Consider the following 27,515-nt stretch of genomic DNA (forward strand, 5'->3'; position numbering starts at 1 on the left):
ATTATAAGTTATAGCTGTTTCAAGTGTGTGCATAACATTATTAATGTGAGACTTGTCACGCCACAGATCTGACTTGTAACTTGACCTGGGAGCATTAACATTTTGTCTTTATAGAGAGAGTTTGGTTTACTGCAATACTCCACATCTCCATGGAGACAAATCAGTGGTTTACCCTTCAAAAGACATGGTGTCATAGGTTCATAGACTGGTTTGAATGTTGTTGTTTTGCCCAGATCTTAGTCAATCAATCAATTAATCAACAACTTTATTAATCCCAAAAGGGCAATTCAGTTCACACATCTCTGGTCGTGCACAATATATAAATAATAAAAGAAAAAGAAAAACAGATGCCATACATTCAAACCTCAGTGCATCAGGGACACAATAGCAAATTTACTTTCCATTTGAAAGCTTTATGGCAGAAGGAATAAAAGATTTAGCGTAGAGGTTGGTCTTGCTGTGGGGTGATATAGCGCCTCCCAGAGGACATTTGCACAAACTGTGAGCGTAGTACATGGTTAGGCTGGCTCAGTATGGCCTTAGTCTTTTGGAGCACCCGATGTCTCCACACAGAGGCCAAATCTTCCATCTGAACACTACTGATTTTGTCCCACACTTTTACTTTCTGGTTCAGACTCAGACTTATTGTTCACAGCCTCAGTCCCACAGCAGACATTTGTGTTTAGATCTGTGAAAGACACGACCCGCCACAGCAGAAGAAATCAAAATCAGAAAAAAGTTGTACTGCCAATGTCATTAAACAAATGCTACCAGAACCATGCACCATGACAGTGCTCCTTCTGGTGCCTCTGATGTGAGTGTGCCCAAAGGAGCAGTGCTGCATGGAGGGGCCTGGACAGGGGGCAGACTCCACTCCCTGGTCTCCATAATGATTGTGTGTCAGCAGTGTAAGTAACAGGGCATGGACGTGGTCTACTCTAGAGACACTGGCAGAAGCTCCAGGTACACAAGTACTCTGGGTACTATACTAGGTAGGTAAGTATTACAAGCATGGACACATATTTACACTTTTTTTGCACTACACTATTAAATGTATATAACCTGAATAAACCTTTTTAATGTCACATATATGTGTGTGTGTGTGTGTGTGTATATATATATATATATATATATATATATATATATATATATATGTGTGTGTGTGTGTGTGTGTGTGTGTGTGTGTGTGTGTGTGTGTGTAAAATTTTAAATCATTTTGTTGATTTTTGAAATCAGCAGTGACCTACTTAAGCCGCTCACAGCAGAGGTCATGTAGATGTCTTGAAACACTCCTCCCTTCTTCTCCGTGCTACTACTGAAGGCCTAGGTGTGAAGTGCACAGTCCACCACTGCTGTGTTGTGTCTTTTCTATTTTTGTTTGTTTGTTTTTTAATTAAATGACAAAAAAAATGCGTATGGTTTCTTATACTATAGTTTATTTGATACAATATAAGTACATTGACAATGATACAATTTTACACAGTTAAATAACATTAAATAAACATGTTTGATGTGTTACATAAATATGTTTTATAAGTTATGCAACTTTACAGAGACCATATCGTATCAACATTTTCATTTGTAGAGATTGTCAAAGTTGATAAATAGTTTAGACATAATGTTTCAGAGGGAGACCAGAGTGATGTTGAGTTTCCTCTTAAAAACCAATGAGATCAGATAGACTTCAGAGGAAACCTATTAAACTGTCCAATGAACTCAACAATGAAGACAGAGCAGTACAAATAAAAGGCATGTCTCACTTCCAGTTGCCAGAAACTTATAACTTCTGTCTTGGCTTTTTAAAATTAATAAAAGATTTAACCTTTACATGCAGTTTTGTGTTTTCTTTACCTAATTGTGTTCCACTATTATGATATTGTTCATAGCATCTCAAAATCACTCATCCAAATTTGCCTTTTGAAGGTCCTACATTATGCTGAATTGACTCTTGTGAGCTTTAAGCCATGTTATAACACCTTAAAAACATATCTGTAGATGTGTTTTGTTTTCATTCACACATAAAGTGGTTTTCAATTTAACAGCTTCCTTTTACCTTTTGTTCAGTAGAGATTGGCAATCCCAGGGCTGAAATGATCAAAATAATTTTAGTGAAAGTGAGTGTTTTCTGTTTGAGAGAAGAATTTAGCCTAAATATTCAGGGATTGTGTGTTTAAACATGTGTAAACGAAACAAAACTCTAACTCCATGTTTTTGATGAGTAAACAACATTATAACATAGATCAGAAAATAAATAAATAAAAGTAATATTGGCCCTTAAAAGAGATACCAGTAACCATCTGGTGTGGTTTTAGTTGATATAAGTTGAGTATTTCTGGTTAGCTCTGGCAGACTCAACGGCTCCTTAATGGCCCATGTGAGTTCATCTGTGTTTATCCATTATCTGTTCCCACACTATCTGTTCACCAGACTGTTTCAAAGCATTTCCTCTACTCTACTCTATTTACTCTTCCCTTCAAAGATACATCTTTGGACAGTAACTCTGTCTGAAACCATAGACTGTAAATGGACATAGCTACCCTGCTAGCTGCCGTATTCCAAAGACGAAGTGAGCATGGGGGTGCTACCAGCTCCATCGTCTCTGCCTCCAATTGACTTTACACTGAAAAACTGTCATCGCAATGCTCATATGAACCCATCTCTTTTGAAAATAAAGTCTAAGTCTACATGACCCTGGTGTTTTTATTTCACAATTTTGTCTGTAAATAAATTCCTAATATGGAACTGGCTCCAAATCAGCCCTTATAAACGCTAGTATCATGAGCCTCATTTGACTGGAGCCGATTACTAGGGGTGACATCACACTCCCTTAGTTCACTTCTTTATACAGTTTAGGCCCAAAACCCATGTCTATACAATATAACACTCATTCGCAGTGTACATTTTATGGTCTTAATGGAACGAGCTCCTTCTCTTCTGTGGTTTGTGATAAATAATGTTATAATGGACCCATAAGTCATACAGCCACAGAACTCTCCTCAGGCAGAAAGACAGTGTGTCCAATGAGAAGAAAGAGGGCGGAGTTTGTGTATTTTGGATTGTTGAAAAAATCACCAAAACAAGTTCAGACAGGACCAGGACCCAAACCAGGGAACACCCCAGCTGTGCCCAATGGGATGTTCTGATATTACGAGTTTGAAGAGGCCAACGGGAGACCATGGTGGCTTCAAGTCCGACAAAACCCAAGAAAAACAAAGAAGCTAAAAGGTGAGCATCTAGAAGGTGGTTTGAGAAGATGGTAAATGCATTTTTTAACCATAATATTTGGAGATCTTGTGTTAAAAAGTTGTTGAAGTCCACCCCAAAACATATGGCAATTTTATGTCCAATGGGAAGCATCCAGTGTAGCATGAGCAGAGCGTCAGCGAGAGCCAGATGGAAAAGAAAGACAGTAGTTGGTTTGGTGGAGATTTGAGGAGATAGGAGTAGGACCAGGGCTTTGATGCTGAAGGGACATCCCAAAATGAGACCCAAGGCAGTCCAGTGGGGGAAGAGGAGAAGAGTGACCACTTTGAGGAAGAGGAACCCACGAAGCCACGAACGAGAGGAAGACACACCCCCCTCTCCCACGGGACAGGGCTTGAACCAGCACCCAAGGGACCAGAGACAGCGCAGCACTTGGGACGATCTGTCAACACAAAATATACAGAGAGTGTAAGTTTTTATGGTATAGTACAGTAAAAATGCAACTGAAGTCATTTGTAATCCACTAAATGCCATCATGATGTTTTAAAGTTGCACTGTGTAACTTTTCTGGAACCTGTTCTCCTGTCTCCATGGAGATATTACTGCTTTGTCCATAATCTTTCTCAGTACAACATTTAACATTTCTATCTTTATGGCGCATCACTGTGACACCACCAGGCCATGTTACAGGTCAGATCTGTGGAGAAGTGACTCTGCTCACAGTACAACAAGTTTTTGAAGGTATTTTTGAGCAATAAAAATACCTGAACTTGAATAAATAGTTTAAACCCATATTGTGGAACATTCAAAGCAAAGCGATAACAGCAAGAAAAGTTATTTAGTGTAGCTTTAAAGGGACAGTCTGGAATTTTGGACATAGGACCTTATTTCCTAGTGAGCCAGACCGTTGGAGACATGTGGAGACTCTTTTTTAAATATTCCATCCAGTTCTTATATTTGCAGAGGTCACTGGTGCTAGACTAGTGCATGTCAATGGCCATAGTTATCCTGCCACTAAAAACAGTCTTTCGTTTCTGTGAGACTTGCACAAATCTGCATTAAACACATTATAATCTCAAACGGGCTGATGTGGCTCTAGAGTGGTTATGATTTATATGTTGTAAAATTGAATTTATTTATGCAGATTAGTAGTGCAGATAGTAATAATAATGATGATACATTTTAATATAAAAAACGTTAATGATTAATTGATAATCGATCGTTAATTCTCCTGACAATCGATTAAGAATATTTAATCAAATGGCCCATCCCTATTGTATACCTGTATGTCTTATGTTTTGTTCTGTTTCTATTCTTTTCGCATGTTGGTAAAAAAAAAAAAAATAAAATAATAATAATCCCTTTATATTACTAAGAGAGAAGTGTTTTTAACAAGGTCTGCAAATTAATAAAACGTTTTTTGAATCTGCAACTCAAACTCTACCATATCATCACTGTCACAACTGAAAAATGGGTCAAACTTTAAAAGTGCTCTGCGTAACGTTTCTTAACTTTCACAACTTGTCTCCATGGAAATATTACTGCTTAGTCTAGAATGTTCCACTGTATAGCTTAAACCTGTCTATCACGATGGAGACAAGCAGGTCCCAGCACTACGCTACATTACAATTCAGATCTGTGGAGAGTGGACCCCATTCACAGAAGGAATTATTGTATTTTGAGCAATAGAAACACCTGTAATGAATAAACTCTAAATGGATACGTTGGAACATTCCAGGGAACTCAAAACACAACTCCATGGAGACGTCAGAAAAGTGCACCTTTAAAATGTCTGTCTGTGGCACTGAACACTGAACTTTAACCATAATCTGTCTCAAACTGGGCCATTTAGCATCATTAACTTTTTCATGATTAGCTAGTGGTCGAACCTGAGCATGCGAAAACACAATTTGAGTACATGTATCCCCCCAGGTTACTACTTATGGTTTGAGTAATTGGCCCACACTAAAATGGAACTTAATGCTTTTCTGAGGCACTTAAGCAAATCAGCATGAGTCACATATTTACGGTGTGTGGGGGGAAAAACAAGCTTTACTGACTGCACCCAAGTTGTAAGAAGAAAAAGTACATGGATGATGTTGATGTACCACTGAAACTATTTGTGGTTTAGTATGTTTGTTGTGGAAACTTGTGCTCCAACATGGTGATGCATAGAGAATCTTTGGTGACTTAAAAGTTGTATAGAGGGTTTTTAAAGGGAAGTGAAATACAGCGACAGTCCTTTTTCAAATGTTGTGCATGCGTGACACCACCTTCCTCCTCCACAGCTCACTCAGTAGAAACACCTCCTCCCGCCTCTTTACTCTAGAAATCACCTTGTCACAATCTGCATGTAGGTCTGCAATATACAGTTCTGACATGTTTTGTATAATTTCTAATCTTTTTGTAATAATTTTATTGACTATTTTTATTCCAATACTGCTAGTTCAGTTGAATGTTGAAAAGAAAAATAATTGGGCTTTATTTAATGTCCAAATAGGCGACTTATGGATACTTTTTATCGCTAGTTCAGTGTTTTTCATTGTTTCACTGAGACATGATCACTCAGTTAACAATAAAACACTGGCCTGGTTACAGACAATGGGTTATATATGAGTTATAATGGGTTATAATGAACTAGCAAATTCATCTACGCCACGACATGGTGACGTTATACTTACCGGTAAATACTGTATACATACCAAGGTGTTGCCTGTAAACACGAACATTAATTGATGCTGGAAGCTGCATTAAACTGTAATGTGTAACATTTCTGGCTGTGATGTCTGTAACCAGGACAGTTTGAAAGTGTTTGGTGTAAACTGGGACATTTCAGCGTTCTGAGGAACTTTTGGTCATATTTCATGAGAGAAATGCAGCTGAGATGAAGGTTAAGACTGACTGATGCTCGCTGTGGCTGTAGCCATGAATGTTTTAATCTAAACATACAGCGAACCCTGATATTTGCTAATTAACCCTGGGATAACTTTACGTCTGATGTTCGCCAACTGGCTCCACTAGGTTATCTAAGATATAGGTGCAATTTCCCATTCAGAGGAGGTATTTCTGCACAATATTACACAGCAGCGTTTGGTTCCCAAATTCAATGTGGCAAGACAAGACATTTTAACAGTAAATTTTAATTAACCCACTTGGTCGCTGTTGTAGCTCCTTGTTGTGCCATTACTCCGTTTTTACCCTCTGCTACAAACTTAAGCATGCGCAGTCTTGATCTTGATCGATGTTTCTTCTGCTCGATAAATAATGTCTGTGAAATGATGATGTATTTTTGACAGTAAAGTCCATTCTGTGAATTCACATTCGTACTGATGAAAGCGGAATCGTAAATTTTCATTTCGTGACTGTCATTTTTCACATTGAAACTTTTCAATTCGTATTCTGATGGATAAAATACATACAATATATTTTATGTACAACTGGACTCATTTGAGAGTTTACAAATATTTATTTTATGCGCAACTACAGACAAATATGCACAGATTTCCCAAATATGCACGGATTTCTATTCTATGCGCACAAATATTTTTGAAAGCTTTCTTACTCCATAAAAATATCCTCATTAATGTTCAAATGATCTGGTCAAATCCACCTTTATTTTGTGATTTATGAATAATATCTACTGACTTAGTTCACGTAAGTTTGAGATTTTTTAAAATATGAGTCCCCAGAAAAACGTTTGGGAAACACTGACTTAAACCATAGATGCTGACAGTGCATTAGAAAGACATAGAGCTCCTATATCCCCATTCATAAATTTGTTAAGGAAACTACAGTATTTTGGCAAGTGTGGATTACTGGTAATGAATGGCGCTGAGTTAACATTTGTGTGATTTTAAAGAGTATACGTAGATTTCTCCATAAATGTGCACTATCTGGACATCTGATTGACTTTTTACCTTCTTATCTTTTAAAAAAAAAAACTCCTCGAGATGTTATAAAAATAACAGATGCTTCACTATAAAGTCCTGTACCTGTAATGTTTACTGATATGGACAGTTTAAATGATGTGATCTTCATAAAATAGCAAAAACTTCACTTCAGTATTGGGTTTAGAGGTGCACTTCCCAAACTTTGCAGGTGGAAGAAGTTTTTTGTGTTTTTTTTTTCTTTTTATGACATTTTTAAATCAATTAAATACAGTGTCATAGTTGTAAAACTGCAATTTGAAATAATATCACAACCAACTCTCACCTTGGGAACCAGTGCTATAAATAAACCCACGCAGTAAGATAAATACAGGAGCACGGGCTCAGTGTCTCATTTCAGAATGTAAATATGACATATTTACTGTATACAACAGTAATATTTAAAGGTACAATCCATGAAAATCCATAAGTTAAATGCCATAATGTGAACAAGTCCAGGCAAACCAAATAATATTTCCAAGGGGACAAGCAGGTTACACCTCCTCTAGAAAAGTTATAGTGCACCTTTAGCATCTTTAAACTATGTCTTTTTTTTTTTTTTTAATCCTTGATTTTCTGTAAGTTTTTCTAAGTCCACAAAATAAAAGAGAAATAAAAGAAAAAGTATTGTCCACAAGGAACTAAATAGCTTCAACACCAAACCACATTCCAAACATATTATATTCATATCTCTTTGATCACTAAAAAAGCTTCCTTTCAGTTTTATTTTATTTGTTTTTTTGCAGACCATCCTCTACAGACCTACTTGAACGCCAATCAAATTCCAATAGTACACAGAAACAGCTCATTCAGGTATGCAAGGTCCTCTACAGTACTAATATTTGTACAATCTTTTGTCCTCTGGGTGCGTTATTGCTTAAAACTGTTCTAGTAATGGTAGTTCAAGTTGAGACATGGTGTAGCCCTAACTTAGACCTGGAATATAGGCCAGCCTTAGACCTAATTAAGATCTGGTGGTACACGAAGAGCCCATTTTTACTTTAGGTGGTACTTTGTGTAAAAAGTTGGAGGAAGCTCTGCTGCAGTACAAATGTTATGAATGATCTGACGTGACTTACCTGTGAAGTGGGTGGTTGAGTGGTTTCATTGTAGTGTATCTTTTGAATTAGGTTAGTTGTAATGTTGTTCCATCACAGCCTCCTGACCCAAACTCAGAATGGATAGTTATGATCTCCTCTTCTCTCTCTCTGTCTCTGTCTTTTTCTCCCTCCCTCCCTCTGTCTCACCTCACACTCTCTACCTCTCTCTGTCTTTGTCTGTCTGTCACCTCTGTGCTGTGCGCCTGCACTGGAGCAGAGCCAGACTTTGACTCACAGTGAAGACGTGCGCCTGGAGGGACAGAGCGGTAAACCAGTCGGATGTGTTCCAGAAAACACTCCCAAAAAAGGAGCTCATATGTGGGTTAGGGTTAGTGGGATGATAAGGGGATGGGGGGGCGGGGGGTCTGCCAACCAACTGAAGCTGTGTAAATACTAAAGAAAGCATGACAAAGGAAAAGAGTGTGACTGTGGAAGGTGTGGGCGGAAACATTAATGCTAAATGTTCACAGCCTGATTTAGTAACAGCTATGTCAGAGTCACATATGTCGGCTATATCACTGCTAATGAGCACTCACGCAAGTTTATGCATTTGAGAAAGATTAAAAATGTAGTTGATACTGAAATCCCCATTTAAAAAAGAAGTAGTTTTGTCACATTAAAGTTTGTGATTTCAATGCTAAAGAAAAGACCTATTCCCTTCAATACCACAGTGATAATAAAAATCCACCAAAAATGTAATTTTCAACATAAAATAATAATATTTAGCAATAAGTAAGTTAGTTAGTGAATAGGGACAATGCACATTAATAAACATTTCAGTAAATGCACCAGTATTAGCTATGCAGCTATTCCAACTATAGTCCCCAGGTAAGTGTGACATGCCAGCACACAAACACAAACAGACAAAATGTACACTATATACTAAATATAAAACATAATAAATCATTAATTAAAATATAAATATAATATTTATATTATAATGACGATGAATATGTATGAGGTATTGAGTATCTGATTTTATACTAGTTTTAGTCACATTAATATCTCCGTATTAACACTTTTAACATTCCTACTTAGTAATAAGTGCGTTGGGGAAATGTTGAAAATCTACTTCTTTTTACTCAGATCAAATATAACACATAACAATATTGGCAATTCAAAGCTTTGAAAACACTGTCATTCCAATCTGAGAGCCTAATGGGTTTGATTGACAGTTTAGGTAAACGTGCCTTTTAGGTTCACTTTCTGCTGCACTCCTGGTGAGACTGTTAAATGTCATATAATCTTACAAGACCTACTTTAGTGTCTTGTCACTATGTTTTTGTGTTGTTTTGATCACCCGATCTGTCACATTATCTGCCTCACACAGTCTCCCCATGTTAAATTACTACTGTTGTGTGTAGCAGTGTCACGCTAGCTCCTTAACCACAGTCATCTCAGCCATCTCATGATGAGGGATGAAAATATGCTCCCAGTAAAAACCATTGAGTAAGTCTAAGATCTATTTCAGTGAATTGACTTTGGGCAGGTTCAAACACAAGTCGTAACCACAACAATCTGGGTGTAACTTTATAAAGTACCTATCATCACTTACACCTGACTCATGGTGCCACCTCGCTCCGTGCTAGCAGACGGTTAGCAGCGAAGACTTTATGAAACAGGTGGCACTGGCAGACGTTTGTCACACTTCAACGTGACGAGAGATGATGTGGGTTTAGATCATTTGTGACAGAGAATGACACAAATTGCAGTTCATGCGACTGTGGTGATTGGATCTTACACCAAGCGAGGATCTGGACCACTGACTGTAGACTGTTTATAAACGGATATAGCTAACCTGCTAACTGCTGCGGTCCAAACAGGAAATGAACATGGGGGCACGTCTGGCTCCATTTGCATTGTTTCTGACTGACTTTACGTTGAAAAATTGTCACAACTGCTGCAGTGAGCCTCATCATTTTGGTGTTAAAATCTTCGTATTAACCTGCTCTACAAGATCCTGGTGTTTTTATTTTATTTGTTAATAAATTCCTATATTTTTCCTAATATGAAACTCAACTCCAAATACACCCCTAACCACTAGCATTGTGTTCGCATCTGCTTGTTTTTTTTTTTTTTTTTTTTTTTTTTTTTTCAATAAACAAATATAATATATTTATTCATATTAATATTGTAATAGTATTTATCATATTAAACTTATTCAGTAAGTCATAAGTCTTGTTTTTAAGTGCTGACAAATTCTTTTGTGTGGTGAAATCTGGTTGCCCTCCCTGTGATTTTGTAACGGACTTCATGTCATGTCATATCATGTCATCTTTTTTCTTTTTTTTTTCCTTTTAATCATTATTACTAATTATTAATCATTATTGCGTGTATTAGTTTTTGTTTATTTGTAATTATTTAACTTTTTAAACATTAGTACAATAATTAGAGAAAAATAATCTAAGAGATCATACAAACATACAACTATATTTTTATACAGTGATTTAAACTACTTTAAGTTTAAAATGAAGCAGTAGTGCCTTCCTTATTCATAAGATATAAATGTATGTATGTATCCTCTGAATTGCTGATGAATGAAAGTGGCATTAGCCCACAGTCTATAAAGGAAACCCACATACATAAACCCACTGAAACTATAGTCTGTTTGCATAGGGAGGAAATATGAATGGTTGTCCACAAGTTATAGGCTCAGACACATAAAAACTAGAGGGTTGAAACGTCTGTTCTTGGCATGTGTTACAGTTGTCAGTAATTTACACAGAGCAGAATTTAGTGCTGATGGACATTTCCTGCTGACTCATGCTCTGATCATGTTTAGGACTGTCTGACACGCCTTCTCCTCTTCTCAGCCAAGACGAGGCCTCTCTCATCTGTCAATGTAACAAATCTCCTCAAACACACCAGTCTAATGCACAAAGAGAAGTTACGTAATAGTTTGAAGAGGTGAAAATCCGCTGTTCAAATAATGTACTAATGTAAGCTATATAAACAACTACATGGGGAGCTACTGTAATGTGCAATTTATGTGTTGTTAATGGAGATTTTTATTTTATTTTTAACCAAAATACATTTACTGAGCATTTGAGCATATGGAAATTGTACAGTAAGTCTTTGCCCAAAACCACAGGGTCTCTGGTTCAGAACACTTTTTATTGTGTCCCTAATATGGATATAGCTGCTAGCCTTGGGAGCTTCATTTGACTGGAGCCGAACGCTATGGATGACGCCACACTCCTTTAGTCCACTTCTTTATACAGTCCTCTCTTTTGCACTCTTGAACAAAAGGAAGATCTCAAAAAAGTTTCATGAGAAAGTTAAGAAGGTTTAGGGGCTCTGCATAACGTTTCAGGTGAAGGGTCAGAGTTCTTGAGTTTTGTCCATGATGGAGATGTTGTTTTGCCTGGAACGTTCAACAAATCTCCATGGAGACAAGCAGATGACTCCTTTTATTGGCTATAAAAAGTCATTAAAGAAATGAGAGATACATTCATAAGACTTGACGCACCCAATAAAAGCCAGAGCTGGCCGTTTCAAAACCAGTTTTATTAATACGTGACTGGTTTACTGTGATTACATAAAGTAAAAAAAAAATGTAATAAAATTATGCAAATGATTCTCGCGAAGTTGTATGGAGTTTAAAAACCCAGTAGAGCACTTCTTATATTATCACATGACATCACAATTTGGAAAGGAGTATTTTGCATTTTAGAGAAAAGCTCAGCCTAAATTTGCAGGGCTTGTGTGTTAAACATGTGAGTGAAACTAACTACAACTTCAGATGAGGAAACGTTATAACTTAGATCAGAAAATGGGGTAATATGAGCCGTTTAATCTGTTGGATGTATCATAAAATGCATGATTCTTTTTATTTTGCTAGGAGCTATATTATTTGGTTATGTTTTACCCATTTCAAAACCTCTTGCAGTTTGTTAGAACAGGTACTGTGGGGCATGCTTCAAAAGTGTTGTTAAATGTTCCTACAAAGTAGTTCCTACAAATGTATCAATAAAAAACATGGCAAATTCAACTGAACCTCCCTGTCACGTGTCTTATTCTCCTCAAAACCTTACAACACATAAGATTTAATAAATCGTATTTTTAAAGTGAAAAACATCATTAGATTTAAGGGCTCATATTACATGCATAATTATTAGGCCAGTTGTATTTATGAGGATTCATTTTAGAATTGAACAAATACAGTGCTCTCAGTTAACCCAAAATGTTAATAAACCCCAAACCTGAATATTTAAGAAAGTAAAAGTGAAGTTTTGGCTTTCTTGGGAGAAAATGTGTGTACAATTATTGGGCAAACTATTAATGTGCAGAATTATTATGCAACTAAATGAAAAAAAAATCCGTTCTCACTTGTGTATTTTCGTCAGTATATGTTGTCAGAATATACAACTCAGAATTTACAAATAAACATTTCTCCCATTTCAAAAAAAATAAAAATAAATAAATAAATAAATACATTTATGACCAATATAGGCACAGTTTTTCTTAAAAACTGTCATAAGCCTTCCATTCACAGAGTCTGTCTGTTTCTTGATTTGTTGACAATCAATTTTTTTGCAGCAGCAACCACAGCCTCCCAGACACTGTTCAGTTTTCCTTCATCCTAAATGTCCCATTTAAGAAAGGCCCACAAGTTAGGGTTTAGGTCAGGTTAGGGAGAGGGCCATGTCAGTATTTTTTCATCTTTAAGGACTTTACTGGTTAATCATGCCGTGGAGTACTTTGATGCATGCGACGGAGCATTGTCCTGCATAAAAATCATGATCCTCTTGAAAGATACAAACTTTTTTCTGTACCACTGCTTGAAGAAAGTGTCTTCTAAAAACTGGCAATAGGTCTTAGAGATCATTTCATCTTCAACCTGAAAAGATCCAACAAGTGGAGCTCTGTGCCCATTACTGATCCAGCCACGGGCCCATCCATCTGTTCCGTCAAGAGTCACTCTCATCTCATCAGTCCATAAAACCTTTGAAAAATCTGTCAGCAGATATTTCTTGGTCCAGTCTTGACTTTTCAGCATATGTTTCTTGTTTAGTGGTGGTCAGGTTTCAGCCTTCTTTATTGGCCCTGTCTCTGAGCACTGAACACTTGTACCTCTGGGCTCTCCAGGTAGGTTGCAGTTCTGAAATATGACAGCACTGGAGGCTAATGGGTTCCTGTAGCTTCATGTTTGATTCTTCTCAAATCTCTTGCAGTTAATCACATTTCTTGCGACACTGCTGACTATTTGCAACAAAACGTTTGATGGTTCTGTGATCACGCCCGGAGTTGTGTTTTGTTTCATTCACACAAACCCTGCATATTTTGGCTGAGTTCTTCTCTCAAACTGAAAATACTTTGTTCCACCCTGTGATGCCGTGGTAATATAACAAGAGTTCCAAACTGTCTGGATAATTTCAGCTCTGGAATTGCCTATCTCTACTGAACAAAAGGTATAAAAAAAAGTAGCTGTTAACTTGAAAACTACAGCTTCATAACCTCACAAGGTGGATCAGAGCATTTTTAACTTTGGAGATGTAGACAGACTAATAATGTCAGATTACTCAAACATGTGTGACTGAAACATAACACAACTCCAGGTCTGTTTTTGGGGAGGTTACAACAGTATAACAATCACAAAAATCTTTTTTGTTTGTTTGTTTGTTTAATAGTGGACCTTTAAATGAGTATCTATAAGAGAATACACCCTGTGAGCATGTCCAAAAAGGAGTTAAGTATGAACTGAAGTATTGCAATCTGTACTTTGACTGCTAGATGTCACTAAAGAGTCTAAAAACTACAAAATGCTGTATTTTGGAGGTTGAAAAGATAACCATTTAACACCTGTATAATCATTTTCATAATGTTCTCTATATATTAAAGGTGCACTGCGTACCATTTCTAGTGGAGGGTCTACCACCTGCTTGTCTCCATGGAAATGTTATTGCTTTGTCTAGAATGTTCCATAGTATAGTTTAAACCTATATATCAGACTGGGTAAAGCACTACACTGCATTACATTTCAGATCTGTGGAGAGTCACACCCATTCACAGAAAGAATTATTGGATTTTTGAGCAAAAGAAACACCAGTAATGAATAAATGCTAGATGAATAGGTTTAATATGGAACATTCCAGGGAAAGCAATAACATCTCTGTGGAGACAAGCAGGTAGCAAACCTCCACCAGAAAGGTTTTGCAGTGCACCTGTAAAAATGCCTCTATTGCTCTCTCATATAAAGGAAACCACCAAAATGTAGCAAACTGCAGAGTTTTTAAATGCAAAATGAGAAAAAACTGTTGATGAAACTGACAAAGGACAGATAAGTAGTGACCTACATACAGATCCACTGAGTCTGCAGTCTGATTTTGGCTCATGGGAAATTCAAACCTCAAAAGCAGCGCTGACACATCAGGTAACTTTGATGTGATACTAGATACAGATCTATATCTACTTGAAGTTTTTGAGATATGATTCACTCAAAGCATAACATAAAGGCTAAAAGCTTAAAGGTGCATCGTGAAACGGGGGCGGGGTTGGCCAACTCTTGTCTCCATGTTTTTAATGCTCAAAAATACATACATTCTGTGAGTGAGGTCGACTAGTGGTACAACCAGCTTCTGTCCATGGAGATAGGTAGGTTTAATTATGAATTCTGACATATCGTATATATATATATATATATATATATATATATATATATATATATATATATATATATATATATATATATATATATATATATATGCTTATATTCAATTTTGATTTCGCCGCTTCGCTTGTTTGTCTTCTCTGTCACCGACCGCGCGCCCCCGCCTCCCTGATTTTGTTCGCTCGTGTCTCATTCACTCCTCACTATCGCCGTGAACGCCGAAAGTTGCTGCCAGTGAAAAGCTTCTAGCGAAACTTTTCCACCATTTACAGACAAGGCCAACAGCAGCACATCCTCATATTCCACCAAGTCGTGTCCTTTAGTCCAAAAGAAGTTGAACCGCAAGAGCGGCACAGCGTGCGCTGTTTATGCAAATTAGCCATGCGATTTTTAAGTTTCGTTTCTGTAAAACGTAAACAAGTCTGCGCAGAGCTGCAAAAAATAAAATAAAATAATTAACACTATAATCTCAAACGGGCTGATGTGGCTCTTGAGTCGTTATGCTATATATCTTGTAAAGTTTAGTAATGTAAAATCTATTTATGCAGAAGATTTTAATTAATAATCTGTTGCAGTGTCACTTGTACAAAAGTGTTTGGAAACGTTGGGTTTGATCTGCAGTGGATTGTGGGAAACCTCATAGCTCCTTACTGCTGGATAGGGGCGGCAGTAGCTCAGTTGGCAGAGCATTCGCCCACTGATCTAAAGGTTGGCGGTTTGAATCCAGCTCTCAACATAAAAAAACATCACAGGTTGAGCGGTCAGATCCACTAACCCACAGGTTGGCTGGTGTGATACCAGCTCCCACAGATGAATGCTGTCGTTGTGTCCTTGGGCAAGACACTTAACCCACCTTGCCCACAGTGTCTGTGTACACTGGTGTGTGAATGTGTGTGTGAATGGGTGAGTGGTTCCTTGTTGTAAAGCGCTTTGACCACCTAGAAGGTGGAAAAGCGCTATAGAAAAATGTGACCATTTAGGAACATGGATCTGTTAAAATAAGGAACATCCTGAGCTTCTTCTGTTAAAAGAGTTCATGGTTATGGTTTGGATAACAAGATGAGCTTGTGTTGAGTTGTTTTATTTATGAATGAAACAAAAGAAATATGTTTTATTTCTTTTATTTGACAGTTAAATTATTATTTATGTAATTAGGGTTTTTTGTAATCTTAAATGTTCCCATATGAACTGCTGACCTCTTACAATTTAATTTTTAAAAAAAGGACCTTGTGGAATTCGGCATATTTGTTTTTGCAGTTTTCCGTTTTAGGGGGTTATTTTTTCCTGTACAGATATCGAGATATATATCGTATATCGAGATATAGCAAAATATATCAAGATATATTTTTTGATCCATATCGCCCAGCCCTAGGTTTAATGTTAACAACAACATTCCAGGCAAAGCACTAACATCTACATGAAGATAAACAGATGGCGGACTCTCCTCCAGAAAGGTTACGCAGCAAAACCGAGAGCCCACATCTTGTAAATTTTATGAAAGGGACAGAATGCAGTATTAAGTCTGGTTCTAAAGTGATGGACGTGGCTTCTTTTAATATAATGATTATAAAGATGTATAAATTACATAGTGGTTAGTACTTTTTATGAAGTGAAACATGTAACTACAAATGCTTCCACCTAAAAGTACACTGAAAAATAAGACTCTGAGTAATTTAAGTAGTTCAATTTTTGACCATAGACAGGAAGTACATTTGAAGGAAGTAGGTTGTGGTAACGTTCACATGAGAAATAATATACTAAACAATACACTCTCTCAAGCAAGTGACTTACATTTACACCACCAAGAACAGTGTCTGTCTCTATCTAAAAGGGGAAAGCTCCTCACTAAATTCTCAAATCAGGAAGGAATCATTTGCCTGTAATCCATGAATAGGCTGGTTTCATGTGTCATTACAACAATACCAAAATTAAGATGAAGGACAAGTTTGAATACAGTGGTAGAATTTACTGTTTAAAGGGCCCATATCACGCTATTTCTGATCTATGTTATAATGTTGTTTCATCTTTATTTATTTATTTATTTATTTTATTTGATTATTTATTTCGGTCACAGGTATATTTTGACAATAATTCACAGTCAGTCATATTTAACATACCCAGACCGAAAAGGTGTAGGCTGAAGCTTCAGCTTATTATTATTATTTTCTCTTTTTATTTACAATGAATTTCAAAAATACAATTGAATAAAAAATATATATCGCTCAGACAGACAGACAGACAGACAGGCATGAATACATATCTGCAGTCACATTAATGATAAATGAATCTGTTTTATTTCTTATATCAAAGCTGACTCTTAGTGTGTATGCTTTCGAGTATCCCACTTATGATCAGAGTGTGTGTTCATGTATACATAGTATCCTGATTTCAGTATCCTGGATGAGCCAGTATCCTGGTTATGAGAAACCAGGATACTCTCACTGGGACATTCTGACAGTATTCAGGATACTGTGGCATGTAGATGCAGTATCCTGAGTTCTAAACACTGGTGCTGTACTGAGTGTGAACAGAAGTAACAAATGCAGCAACTTTCCCAAAACAACTTAAACTTCTACCAGGACTGTTTAAGTAATAATATGTTATACTTATAAACAAAATAAAGCTGTCTACTCTTTAATACAGCCACATTTTAACACCAGGTTCACTTATGTGGCAGTTTGTGTTGCTCTTGATCTAAACTGATGCTACGAGACTCTGTTGTATTTTCTGAGTTATTTTTTAAATGTCTATCCCAGATATTTCTCCATTCTTCCTGATTGTTTCCACAAGTGGCTCGACACACAGACCACTACTACCCCCATCACTACAGGTACAACTGTTAAAGAAAGTGAATAAAGACTTCTGAGAAAGAAAGTCCAGTCAAGCATTTCCTGGTAACTGTAATGAGATATTGTTAAATATTTGAATTACTCTACCAGTCAAAAGTTTGGACACAATTTTCCTTTATTTTTCCTCTTTATTTCCATGATTATCACATTGGAGATTGTCACTGAAGGCAACAAATCTATGAATGGAGGTTCTGAGCTTTCACATGAGATGTGGTCTGTCTAGATACTGAGAATGAGAAAAACATCTATGTGTCCTCTGTCTGCAGGTTATGGCACTGAAAAGCCAGTTTCAGTTGTAATTGTAATAGCAGAGAGAGAGAGAGAGAGAGAATTTATTGATCCCAATAACACTTTGTGATAATCCATGCCTTAAAAACACATTAAGAGAACAAGTCCAGTTCCTTTAATGCTCAGAAAAGTTGTTTGTTTATAAGTACCCATAATGCACACTGATACTAAGTGTTTATTAGGAGCTAGTGCATCAAGGCTCCACATAGTTCAGTGAACAGATGAAATCTTTGTAAGCTCTTTTGTGCCTCTTTCACAAACTTAATGCACCATCAAGACGATTAAAGCATCGTCTCTCTGCTGGGATAGATTTGCTCCAATTGTTTGTTGTTGCCATTTTGCAAGTGAAACCACTTCCAGATGTATTCAGAAGTATTCCATTTACTTCACAAGCCCTTTAGCTTTTATAATCACATTGGCCTCTTCCATTGTAATGCCCATCTAAAGCTGAAAATGTATGGACATGATACACAGGAAATGGAATTAAGTTTTTAAGGCACATTTTATTTAAAGACATCTCTCTCAAATTTTGGAAATAAAATGTAATATTTGCTTGATTATATAAAAATTCTGGGATGCCTTTTATTTTTTTTAGAATATAATATTAGCCCTACATAACTTTTTGGTTTCGGGTCTGCCAACAGCTTTTTTCTATGGATATGTCATAGCTCTGCCTGAAATGTTCCACAGTATGACATTAAACAGCTCTACTTTACAATTATTCAATTGCAGGTGATTTTATTGCTCAAAAATACTTAGAAAAACAGGTAACTTGGTCTGGTTTGGTCTCCATGAAGATAGAAGAAGATTAATTAGATTAGAAATTCCAGACAAAGCAATAACAAAGCATTTGACCGTCCCTCCACCAGAAAAGTTACACAATGCACCTTTAAATCTCACTTGAGTACCAATGATTTCTCAGGATCAAGTCACCAGTTTGCTCTACAAAGTCTGAGATTATCTTTTATGTATTTGAGCAAAATTTGTCACAGATATATTGTAAAAGTAGCTCTTGATGTCAAAATAAGTCTGCTGTGTACTGTTTACATCTAATTCTAAAACGTACTATCAGAGAATCAGGAAATATCTGTTTAGCATGCTAGTTGTTGTTAACATTTCTTTGACAGCGAACTCACTCTGATCTCTGAGCTTTGTGAAAACTCACAAACTCATCACTGTGAATAATTAAGACGCTCAGAATGGACATGATAAGTGACGAATAACACTGGAGCACTGCAAGCTGTTTAAAATGAGCAGTTAAACTCTTATTTCATTACACTTTGACTTACTCTTGCATATCTTCTTCCCACATGATCATAAACATAACAGCTGCTAATACCAACAAATACTTCGGCATCACGACGCTGGTCAAATATTAGCTGTGCTTCAGTCTCTGTTTGATCTCAGAGTTGTGGATATAGCATATTTATAACTGCACACGGAACTTGTTGGACGAGATAAAGAGGAGAGCACATAAAATAAAATGACTATATAATGAATGACAATAATTATATTGTCAGTGTCATGAATCTCATTTGCATTACATGAATCGACTATTTGGAAATTTGACAAGACACCGCCTTCCATTTGTTTATTTAACTACAAATCAGCAGGTTCCTAAAGAGTTTTAAATAAACATAATGTAGCCTTTATGTGTTTAAAATTATATATACAACATTTTACTTGATCGTTATTGTTTTTACAGCCCTATTCAAGAAATATTTGATGTTTTTTTTTTTCACTTTGGTAATGACAGCTGGACCTACTGACATCACATCTCACCATATCCCTTTTTTAAATAATATTTGAACAATATTTTATATACACTGTAGGTTATTTATTCTTTTCTATGAGTTTCTTTTACTTTACTAAATGCGGGGTCCAAAAAAGATTTCAAAGGTGCACTATGTAGCTTTTTGTTTAGGGCTCTGCCACCTGCTATGGACACGATACACAGGAAATGGAATTAAGTTTTTAAGGCACATTTTATTTAAAGAAATCTCTCTCAAATTTTGGAAATAAAATGTTATATTTGCTTCATTATATAAAAATTCTGGGATGCCTTTTCATTTTGTAGAATATAATATTAGCCCTACATAACTTTTTGGTTGGGAGTCTGCCAACTGCTTTTTTCTATGGACATGTCATTGCTTTGCCTGGAATGTTCCACAGTATGACATTAAACAGCTCTACTTTACTTTACATGTGGTTTTTTAAAGTTAAAAAAATATCTAGAATAAAGGCATTCTGACTGTGAGCGTGGTCGCCTCTCCACAGATCTGACCTGTCACTTGGTTTCCTTTGATCTCCATGTAGATAGAAATATTGTGAAACATCCCAGACAAAGCAGTCACACCTGTATGAAGAAAAGCATTTGATGGACCCTCCACTAGAAAAGTTACACAATGCTCCTTTAAAATATTCTCAACATTTGAATAGTCAGCGTTGCTATAGCACGCTTATGGGACGAAACCACGTGCTGATAACTGACCTTATCTCTGGTGTTATGAAACATTGCTGTGCAGTTGTGGCTGTGGTAACGTTGCATGACAAGTTATAAATGTGTTATAAAATGCTGAACTTCACTGCAAACTTTAAGTACTGCAACTATTTCTTTCATAAACTTTGTTTCATGGAAACTTTCACAAAAATTGTTATAGATTTGAAAGGAAGACAAACTTTTGAGAGATTTCCAGTGAGTTTTATCACCTGCTCTAGAACTCCTCCTCTTCCTCCTCCTCCTCCTCCTCCCACTGAGACACACAGAGCAGAGCCGCTACAGCACACACTTCAGATGTGAACCAGGACTGAACCAGGACTAACCCAAGATTTACGTAAGACAGACTTTACTCATATATAGATCTAGTGGTACTTCTTATCTTGTGTACATCTACTACTACTAAAGTTTTGCTCAGTGTTTAGTGGCAGTTGCTGTTAAGTGATGAATAATTGTATGTATAGATGCATCTTTTGGAGTCATAATATGTATTTGAAAGGTTTGACTTGAATTTTCTTGCTACATTTATTCTATTTTTAATAATGCACGCACAAACAGCTTTCATATTGTGTGACTTAGTGTCGAGGCATGGAAATAATAAAGAAAGATGAGAAAGCACCTGCTCTTTATTGTGAGACTATAACTAAAGTGAAACCAAGTAAGCAATCGATTTTGAGTTTGAGAATTTGAGTGCAACTGTGACATATTTTAGCAAGAAATTTGAATGTGTAATGTGTATTTTATATGATGGGATGCACCACAATATGGCATTAATTTTATACATTTTTAACAACTTTATGACTTTATGACCCTGTATTCTTGCTGTCTTATCATCATGGAAACAAGCAGGTGCATATGTTGTTGTTTTTTTCACAGTATCCTCAATTTTACAGACGAACTAATACTGTTTACTTATAGTACTACAAATAACTAATCATTTGGAAGTAATTAGTATGAAAGCAAAAATTATTTGGGTTTAAATTAAAACAAATTTTAAAAAAAAGAAAGAAAATATTATATTACTAGTATACTCAAACACATACATGGCTTTTATTTGATGTTGTTAAGATTTTTGTATGGTGTTGTTAAGAAGCTTTTCAATTAGTTTAAAGCTGCATTGCGCCACATTACAAGCGAGAGGGTCTGCTACTTTCCTGTCTCCATGGAAACGCTATTGCTTTGTCTAGAATGTCCCATGGTGAGAGATTAAACCCATCTATCACGAGAGAGACAAGCTGATTACAGTTCAGACCTGTGGAGAGTCGCCCCTATTCACAAAAGGAATTACTGTATTTTTGAGCACTCATAATGGATAATTGCAAGGTGTATTTGTTTAATGCAATATCATGGAACATTCCAGGGAAAGCAATAGCATCTTCATCATCCTCTCTGTACTCTCTTCTTCGTTTTATTCACCCAAGTTTACGTGTTTAAACTGTGTAACTGATATCAAGATTGGACAGGAAACACTTTGCTGTACTGCACGCATTTCAGATTCTCAGATAAAATGACAAATGTGTTTTTTCTCAACAGAGACGAATACATTGTGGGCATTATAATTCAAGCAGATAACATAGAAAAGTCACAATCTGGCTTTTCAAACAGCTCACCAGTGTGCCTATAATCTAATCCTTGTCTAATTGGATTGGAAATGGCCTCTCGAGCTATAGATAATTGTATTCTTCTATACTGCAGTCACCTCCTTGACCTTTATTTATTGACATGTCCTGTACCGAGGCAAAAGCAACAGATTTTAAACTCATATCTTTGTTATGCTCTAAATTAAATAATCATCAGGGAAATGATCAGGCCTGACACACTGAGTCTGTTTTGAATTCATATTTGCTCAAATCGACCCTGTGGGTAATTTAGAACTCCAGAGAGTTTGTGGAGGTTAGAAAGTGGGTCCTTTTACAAAACAAGTGTGTGTGTACTGTGCATGTGTGTGTCTGTGCGTGCATGTGTGTTAATGTTGTAAATGTAGGCTATTGAGCACCACAGTATTTGTAATTTGAGCACCTGAGTCATTTAAAAGTAGTTAAACTCTGATTTGATCTTAATGAAACATGATTTGTGACTATGCCTATGTGAAATTGCCTTCTCTGCACAAACTTCAGTGCTATAGACAATATTTCAAAGGTCCTATATTACACAAAATGGACTCTTATGAACTTTAAGTGTGTTATAACCTTGTTACCTCATGAAAAACATATCTGGAGTTGTGTTTTGTTTCATTCATATATGTTTGAGTAGTCCTTTATTATTAGTCTGTCTACATCTCCAAAGCTCAAAATGCTCTGTCCCACCTTGTGATGTCATGAAGCAGTAATTTTCAAGTTAAAAACTCAGTAGAGTTCAGTAGAGCTTGGCAATTCCAGACTGAAATGATCCAAATAATTCTAGTGAAGGTTTAAAAACACAGTGGAGTGCTTATTGTATTTCCACATCACATTACCATGACATCACAAGGTGGAACAGGGTGTTTTTTTGTTTGAGAGAAGAAATTTGTGTGATAAACATCTGTAAATGAAACAAAACACAAAACCAGATATATTTTGATGAGGGAACAATATTATATAATAAATTAGAAAATAATATAGGCTCTCTAGTTAAATAAGATTGCAGATATTTTGTAGCTAAAGCATTATTCCTCCAAAACCTTTGTCATTGTGTCCTTGGGCAAGACACTGCATACACCTTGCACTTCTATGAGTGGTGTGTAAATAGGACATTGGTGGTGGTCAGAGGGGCACAAATTAGAAACTCAGTAGAATCATTTGGATAATTTCAGACCTGAAACTGAGCATCTCTACTGAACAAAAGGTAAAAGGTAGCTAATTTAAAAACTACTCCTTCATGACATCACAAGGTGGATCAGAGCATTTTGAGTTTTGCAGATTTAGACAGACTAATAATAAAGGGTTACTCTTACTATGCCATACCAGCTTGTCAAAGCCTGATCCCGTCAGATCTCAGAAGCTAAGCAGGGCCGGGCCTGGTTAGTACTTGATTGGGAGACTGCTGGAAAAATCAGGTGCACAGTGGGGAGCCAGTTGCAAAAAAAAATGTTGTCGTTAGCAAGGCACGTCACCCACACTGCTTAGTATGAAAGTGGTGAGTGTGTGAGTGAGGATTGTGGTTGGAGTGGCCGATGGCACAAATTGGCAGCCTCGCTTTCGTCAGTCTGCTCCAGGGAAGCTGTGGCTACAGTAGTAGTTTATCACCACTGGGTATGGAGTGAATGAATAATGTTCCATAAAGCGTCCAGAAAAGTGCTAAATAAAACTGATGCATCATTATTATTATTATTATCAAACTGTGTGAATGAAACAAAGCACCACTCCACATATGTTTTTGATTGTAACATACCTTAAAGCTCAAGAGTCAGTTTTTTGTAATATAGAACTTTTAAAAGCAAAAAATCATATATATTTGCATATATTTATGTATTACATTTTTTTCTTCTTGTTTTTCAGCGCCCAATGGATAATTTAAACTCCACATCTCTCCCCAACTCCACGGAGTGCCCTTCCATCGATGACTTCAGGAACCAGGTGTACTCCACGGTCTACTCCCTCATCACCGTCTTCGCTTTGCTCAGCAACGGTCTCGCTCTGATCATTTTAATTCGCACCAACCGCCACAGCACGCCTTTTCACATTTACATGCTCAACCTGGCTGTGTCGGACATTTTGTGTGCCTGCACCCTCCCACTCCGCATCCTCTACTATGTCAACAAGGGCCAGTGGAACTATGGGGACTTCCTGTGCCGATTCAGCTCCTACTCTCTCTACGTCAACCTCTACTGCAGCATCTACTTCATGGCTGTGATGTCCGTGACCAGATTCTTGGCTATAGTCTTCCCGGTAAAAAATATGTACTTGGTAACGGAAAAACGCGCCCGAATTGTCTGTTTTGGTGTGTGGGTTTTAATATGTTTGATGTCCTGCCCTTTTCTGCTGTCGGGGCAGCATATTGATCCAGTAACCAACAAAACAAAATGCTTTGAACCTCCAAAAAAGATCAAAGGAATCAAGACCCTGGTCAGACTCAACTACGTCTCCCTTGCCATAGGTTTCCTCATTCCATTTTTGGTCATCCTTATTTGCTATGTTGGCATTATCCGCACGTTAATGTCTCGTACGATGGTCCCAAGTAAGCAAACAGCATCAGCGACTAGAGCGATTCGAATGATAGTGATTGTTTTGCTAACTTTCTTACTTTGCTTCATGCCGTACCACATCCAGCGCACCATCCACTTGCACTTCCTGTCCCGGACGGATGCTTCCTGTGAGGAGACGGTAGCTATGCAGAAATATGTTGTGATAACACTGTGTCTGGCCGCATCCAACTCCTGTTTTGATCCGATGTTGTATTTCTTTTCTGGTGAAGGTTTTAGGACTCGAGTTAACTCTTTCAGACAGTCCTTTAGGGGTAAATGGACCTTCAGAGAAAACCCAGACCAACAGGTTAAGGAAAGTAATCAGCTCAATGTGAGTTCGCCACATGTATGAAGTGCTGTGCTTTGTTTCATTCATTCATCTGCCTATATCATCATTGCTCAAAATGCTCCGTTCCTCCTTGTGATGTCATGTAGTGGTAGTTTAAAGTTATCAGCTATCTTTTACCTTTAGTTCTGTAGAGAGTAGAAAGCTCAATATGCAGGGTTTGTGTTAAACGTGTGTGAATGAAACAAAACACAACTCCAGGTATGTTTTTGATGCGAAAACAACATTATAACATAGATTTAAAAAATTGCATAATTCGGGCCATTTAAATTGTAATTATGAACTTGGTTTGGGTTAGTTAGTCTGAAGTAGAAGTAGGCTCTTAGACTTAAGATACGTTCAGACTGCAGCCTGAAGTGACCCACATCTGATTTGTTTTGGCCCTTTGTGACCTGTAACTGATCTTTTAATGACAGTCTGAATGACATACATCTAATTTTTTCAAATGTGACCCAGGTCACTTGGATATATGCTCCTAAAACCGATACATATCCCATCTTTTGACATGCGACTTCAGTCTGAATGGCCAGGTCGCATTCATCCCACCTAAGACGTGTTTTCTCCTGTGAGAGTGGTACAAGTAGGCGCTCAGAAAATTGTGCACGAACTCCGTGTGAGTGAAGCAGAGAAGCACATCTCATCATCTCATCACTCTTGCCTGCAACTCCGTACCCACACGTTCCTTTCTACGGATGTTGCTGCCACTGCCCCACAAAGTGCCACGGCCAAAACCCAAGATCTTCTCCTTCTCAATCTCCTCCTTAAAACAAATAAGCTGTACATGTTCTGGCTCTGGAACAACAGCAACTTTAAAATCTCCAGGTGCTCTATGTTCAAGTCCATGTTTAGGCGACTTCCGTAAACACTGGGCACTCTTTCTGTGTGTGATGTCATCATGTCCTCCAATGTGCATGCAGGACACTTTTAGGGCATTTAAAGTTCACACTGGAGATCACATACAAGTCGCATTTAACTGGAAATGTGAACGACCTCGTGAAAAAAAATTGGATTTCACAAAAAAATCTGAATTGGGCATTAACCCTGCAGTCTGAACGTAGCCTAAGACTAAGTACTTATCTATATTTCAAAGCAGCTCTTAAGGTCAAAATAAGATCACTGCCTGCATCTTAATATAAAGCATTTTATCATCCAAGAACAAGGAAGTGCACTGTTAGCATGCTAGTTGCTTTATCGTGACAGCAAAACTCCCTGTGAATGCCCCTGTGAAAAGCTCCGGTGAATAATTGGTCAATAATTAGGATGCTGGGAATCTGGCAATACATTATTAATGTTATAGCTTCCAGGAAATAGAAGAACAATTAGGAGATTCAGGTCTATGTACACAATGAAAAGGCAACTTGTAACTCTTCAAGAGAGCTAGTTTACATCATCGTTTATTTATGTACTTGGTGCATCATTGTAAAGCATCATCCCACATTAGTAGAACTGACTTAAACAGAAGAAACATACCAAGAGCTTGACCTTATGTGATGATTTTCAATAGACTCAGGTAAAGTTTGAGAAGGTCCACAACAACCAAATCTCAAAGCAGCCTTCACGAAACATATAAATAAATTACCTTGAATGTTACTGCACCATTTTGAATTTCAGAAAGACAAATGTTTACAAGTTAAGTTTACCTCAGATGACATTGTTGTTTTAAAGTGATGTTTAGTTTGTATAAGCTCAGGGACGTAGCCACGCATCCATATTTGGAAATATGGGCGGGGCTTTCTGCTTGATTGATGGTAAGCTTTTGGCAGGAGACTCCCAGACTGTATGACATTATTAGCATATCAAACAGCTGTTGCTATGACAAATGAGTAAACATTTGTTGCCTTCATTATGCTATATAACACAGCTGTCAAACATAAGGCCCGGGGGCCGGATCTGGCCCTCCAAGACCTTTAATCTGGCCCTCGGCTGATTTTCTACTAAAATATTTTAATTATATTTTCTATTAAAATATTGGTAATTTTCTGTGCCGCTTAGCATAGCAGTGTCTCCAGTGCCTCTGTGCATGGCCCCTCCCACCAGAGCAGCACAAATGAAGACTCGCCTCTTTCCAAACGCTCTTAAAGGACAATCATTTTGACCTCACCAGCAAATTGTCAAAAATGAGAAAAGTGGACGCTGAGTGTAGGATTTTCCAAGAAAAATTTACTTCTCCCTATTTGCATACAATGTTAAAACATTGTGTTGAAATTGCATTTTTCTTAAAGTTTCAGGTTGTTCATAATATTATTTTGTAAAAGAAAGAGTTCATCAGTTAAAAAGATTTCTGCAATAGATTTGCGTTTCTCTGCACAAATATTTGAACTTATTGCTATTTTGGGGGTATATATGCCATAAGTTTTCTGATCCGGCCCCTTTGGGATCAAAGTAGGCCGGATACGGCCCCCAGACCAAAATGAGTTTGACACCCCTGCTATATAAGCTAAAAATGACCATGTATTGACATTTCAAAGTTGTTACATGCTGGGGGCTGTTTTATCTGCATTTCACATTATTATTGCAGTTGTATTTTCAAATT

General features: G+C 37.1%; 2 protein-coding genes and 1 pseudogene across 4 annotated transcripts; 2 read left to right on the forward strand and 1 right to left on the reverse strand.

Annotated features, from left to right (window-relative positions):
• Positions 1 to 1,428: 1,428 nt before the first annotated feature.
• On the reverse strand, positions 1,429 to 8,438 carry LOC110153796 (proteinase-activated receptor 1-like). The gene is made up of 2 exons (XM_020917718.2): positions 8,210 to 8,438; positions 1,429 to 3,646 (listed from the first exon to the last, which is right to left on the reverse strand). The coding sequence occupies exons 1-2, from the start codon at positions 8,236 to 8,238 to the stop codon at positions 2,911 to 2,913; spliced, it is 765 nt and encodes a 254-aa protein (XP_020773377.1). The 5' UTR covers positions 8,239 to 8,438; the 3' UTR covers positions 1,429 to 2,910.
• On the forward strand, positions 7,474 to 27,462 carry cysltr1 (cysteinyl leukotriene receptor 1). Of its 3 annotated transcripts, none has more exons than XM_055159588.1 (2): positions 7,474 to 7,943; positions 23,951 to 27,462. In XM_055159588.1, the coding sequence occupies exon 2, from the start codon at positions 23,957 to 23,959 to the stop codon at positions 24,986 to 24,988; it is 1,032 nt and encodes a 343-aa protein (XP_055015563.1). In that variant the 5' UTR covers positions 7,474 to 7,943; positions 23,951 to 23,956; the 3' UTR covers positions 24,989 to 27,462. The 3 variants fall into 3 exon arrangements, with proteins under 3 accessions (XP_055015563.1, XP_020773379.1, XP_020773378.1); XM_020917720.2 differs by lacking the exon at positions 7,474 to 7,943 and adding an exon at positions 14,785 to 14,824; XM_020917719.2 differs by lacking the exon at positions 7,474 to 7,943 and adding an exon at positions 20,695 to 20,811.
• Positions 23,403 to 23,520, forward strand: LOC129410787 (5S ribosomal RNA; annotated as a pseudogene).
• Positions 27,463 to 27,515: the final 53 nt, after the last annotated feature.

Source organism: Boleophthalmus pectinirostris, unplaced genomic scaffold (genome assembly GCF_026225935.1).
Source record: "Boleophthalmus pectinirostris isolate CB_2022bp ecotype Guang Dong unplaced genomic scaffold, ASM2622593v1 HiC_scaffold_23, whole genome shotgun sequence".
NCBI lineage: Eukaryota > Metazoa > Chordata > Actinopteri > Gobiiformes > Gobiidae > Boleophthalmus > Boleophthalmus pectinirostris.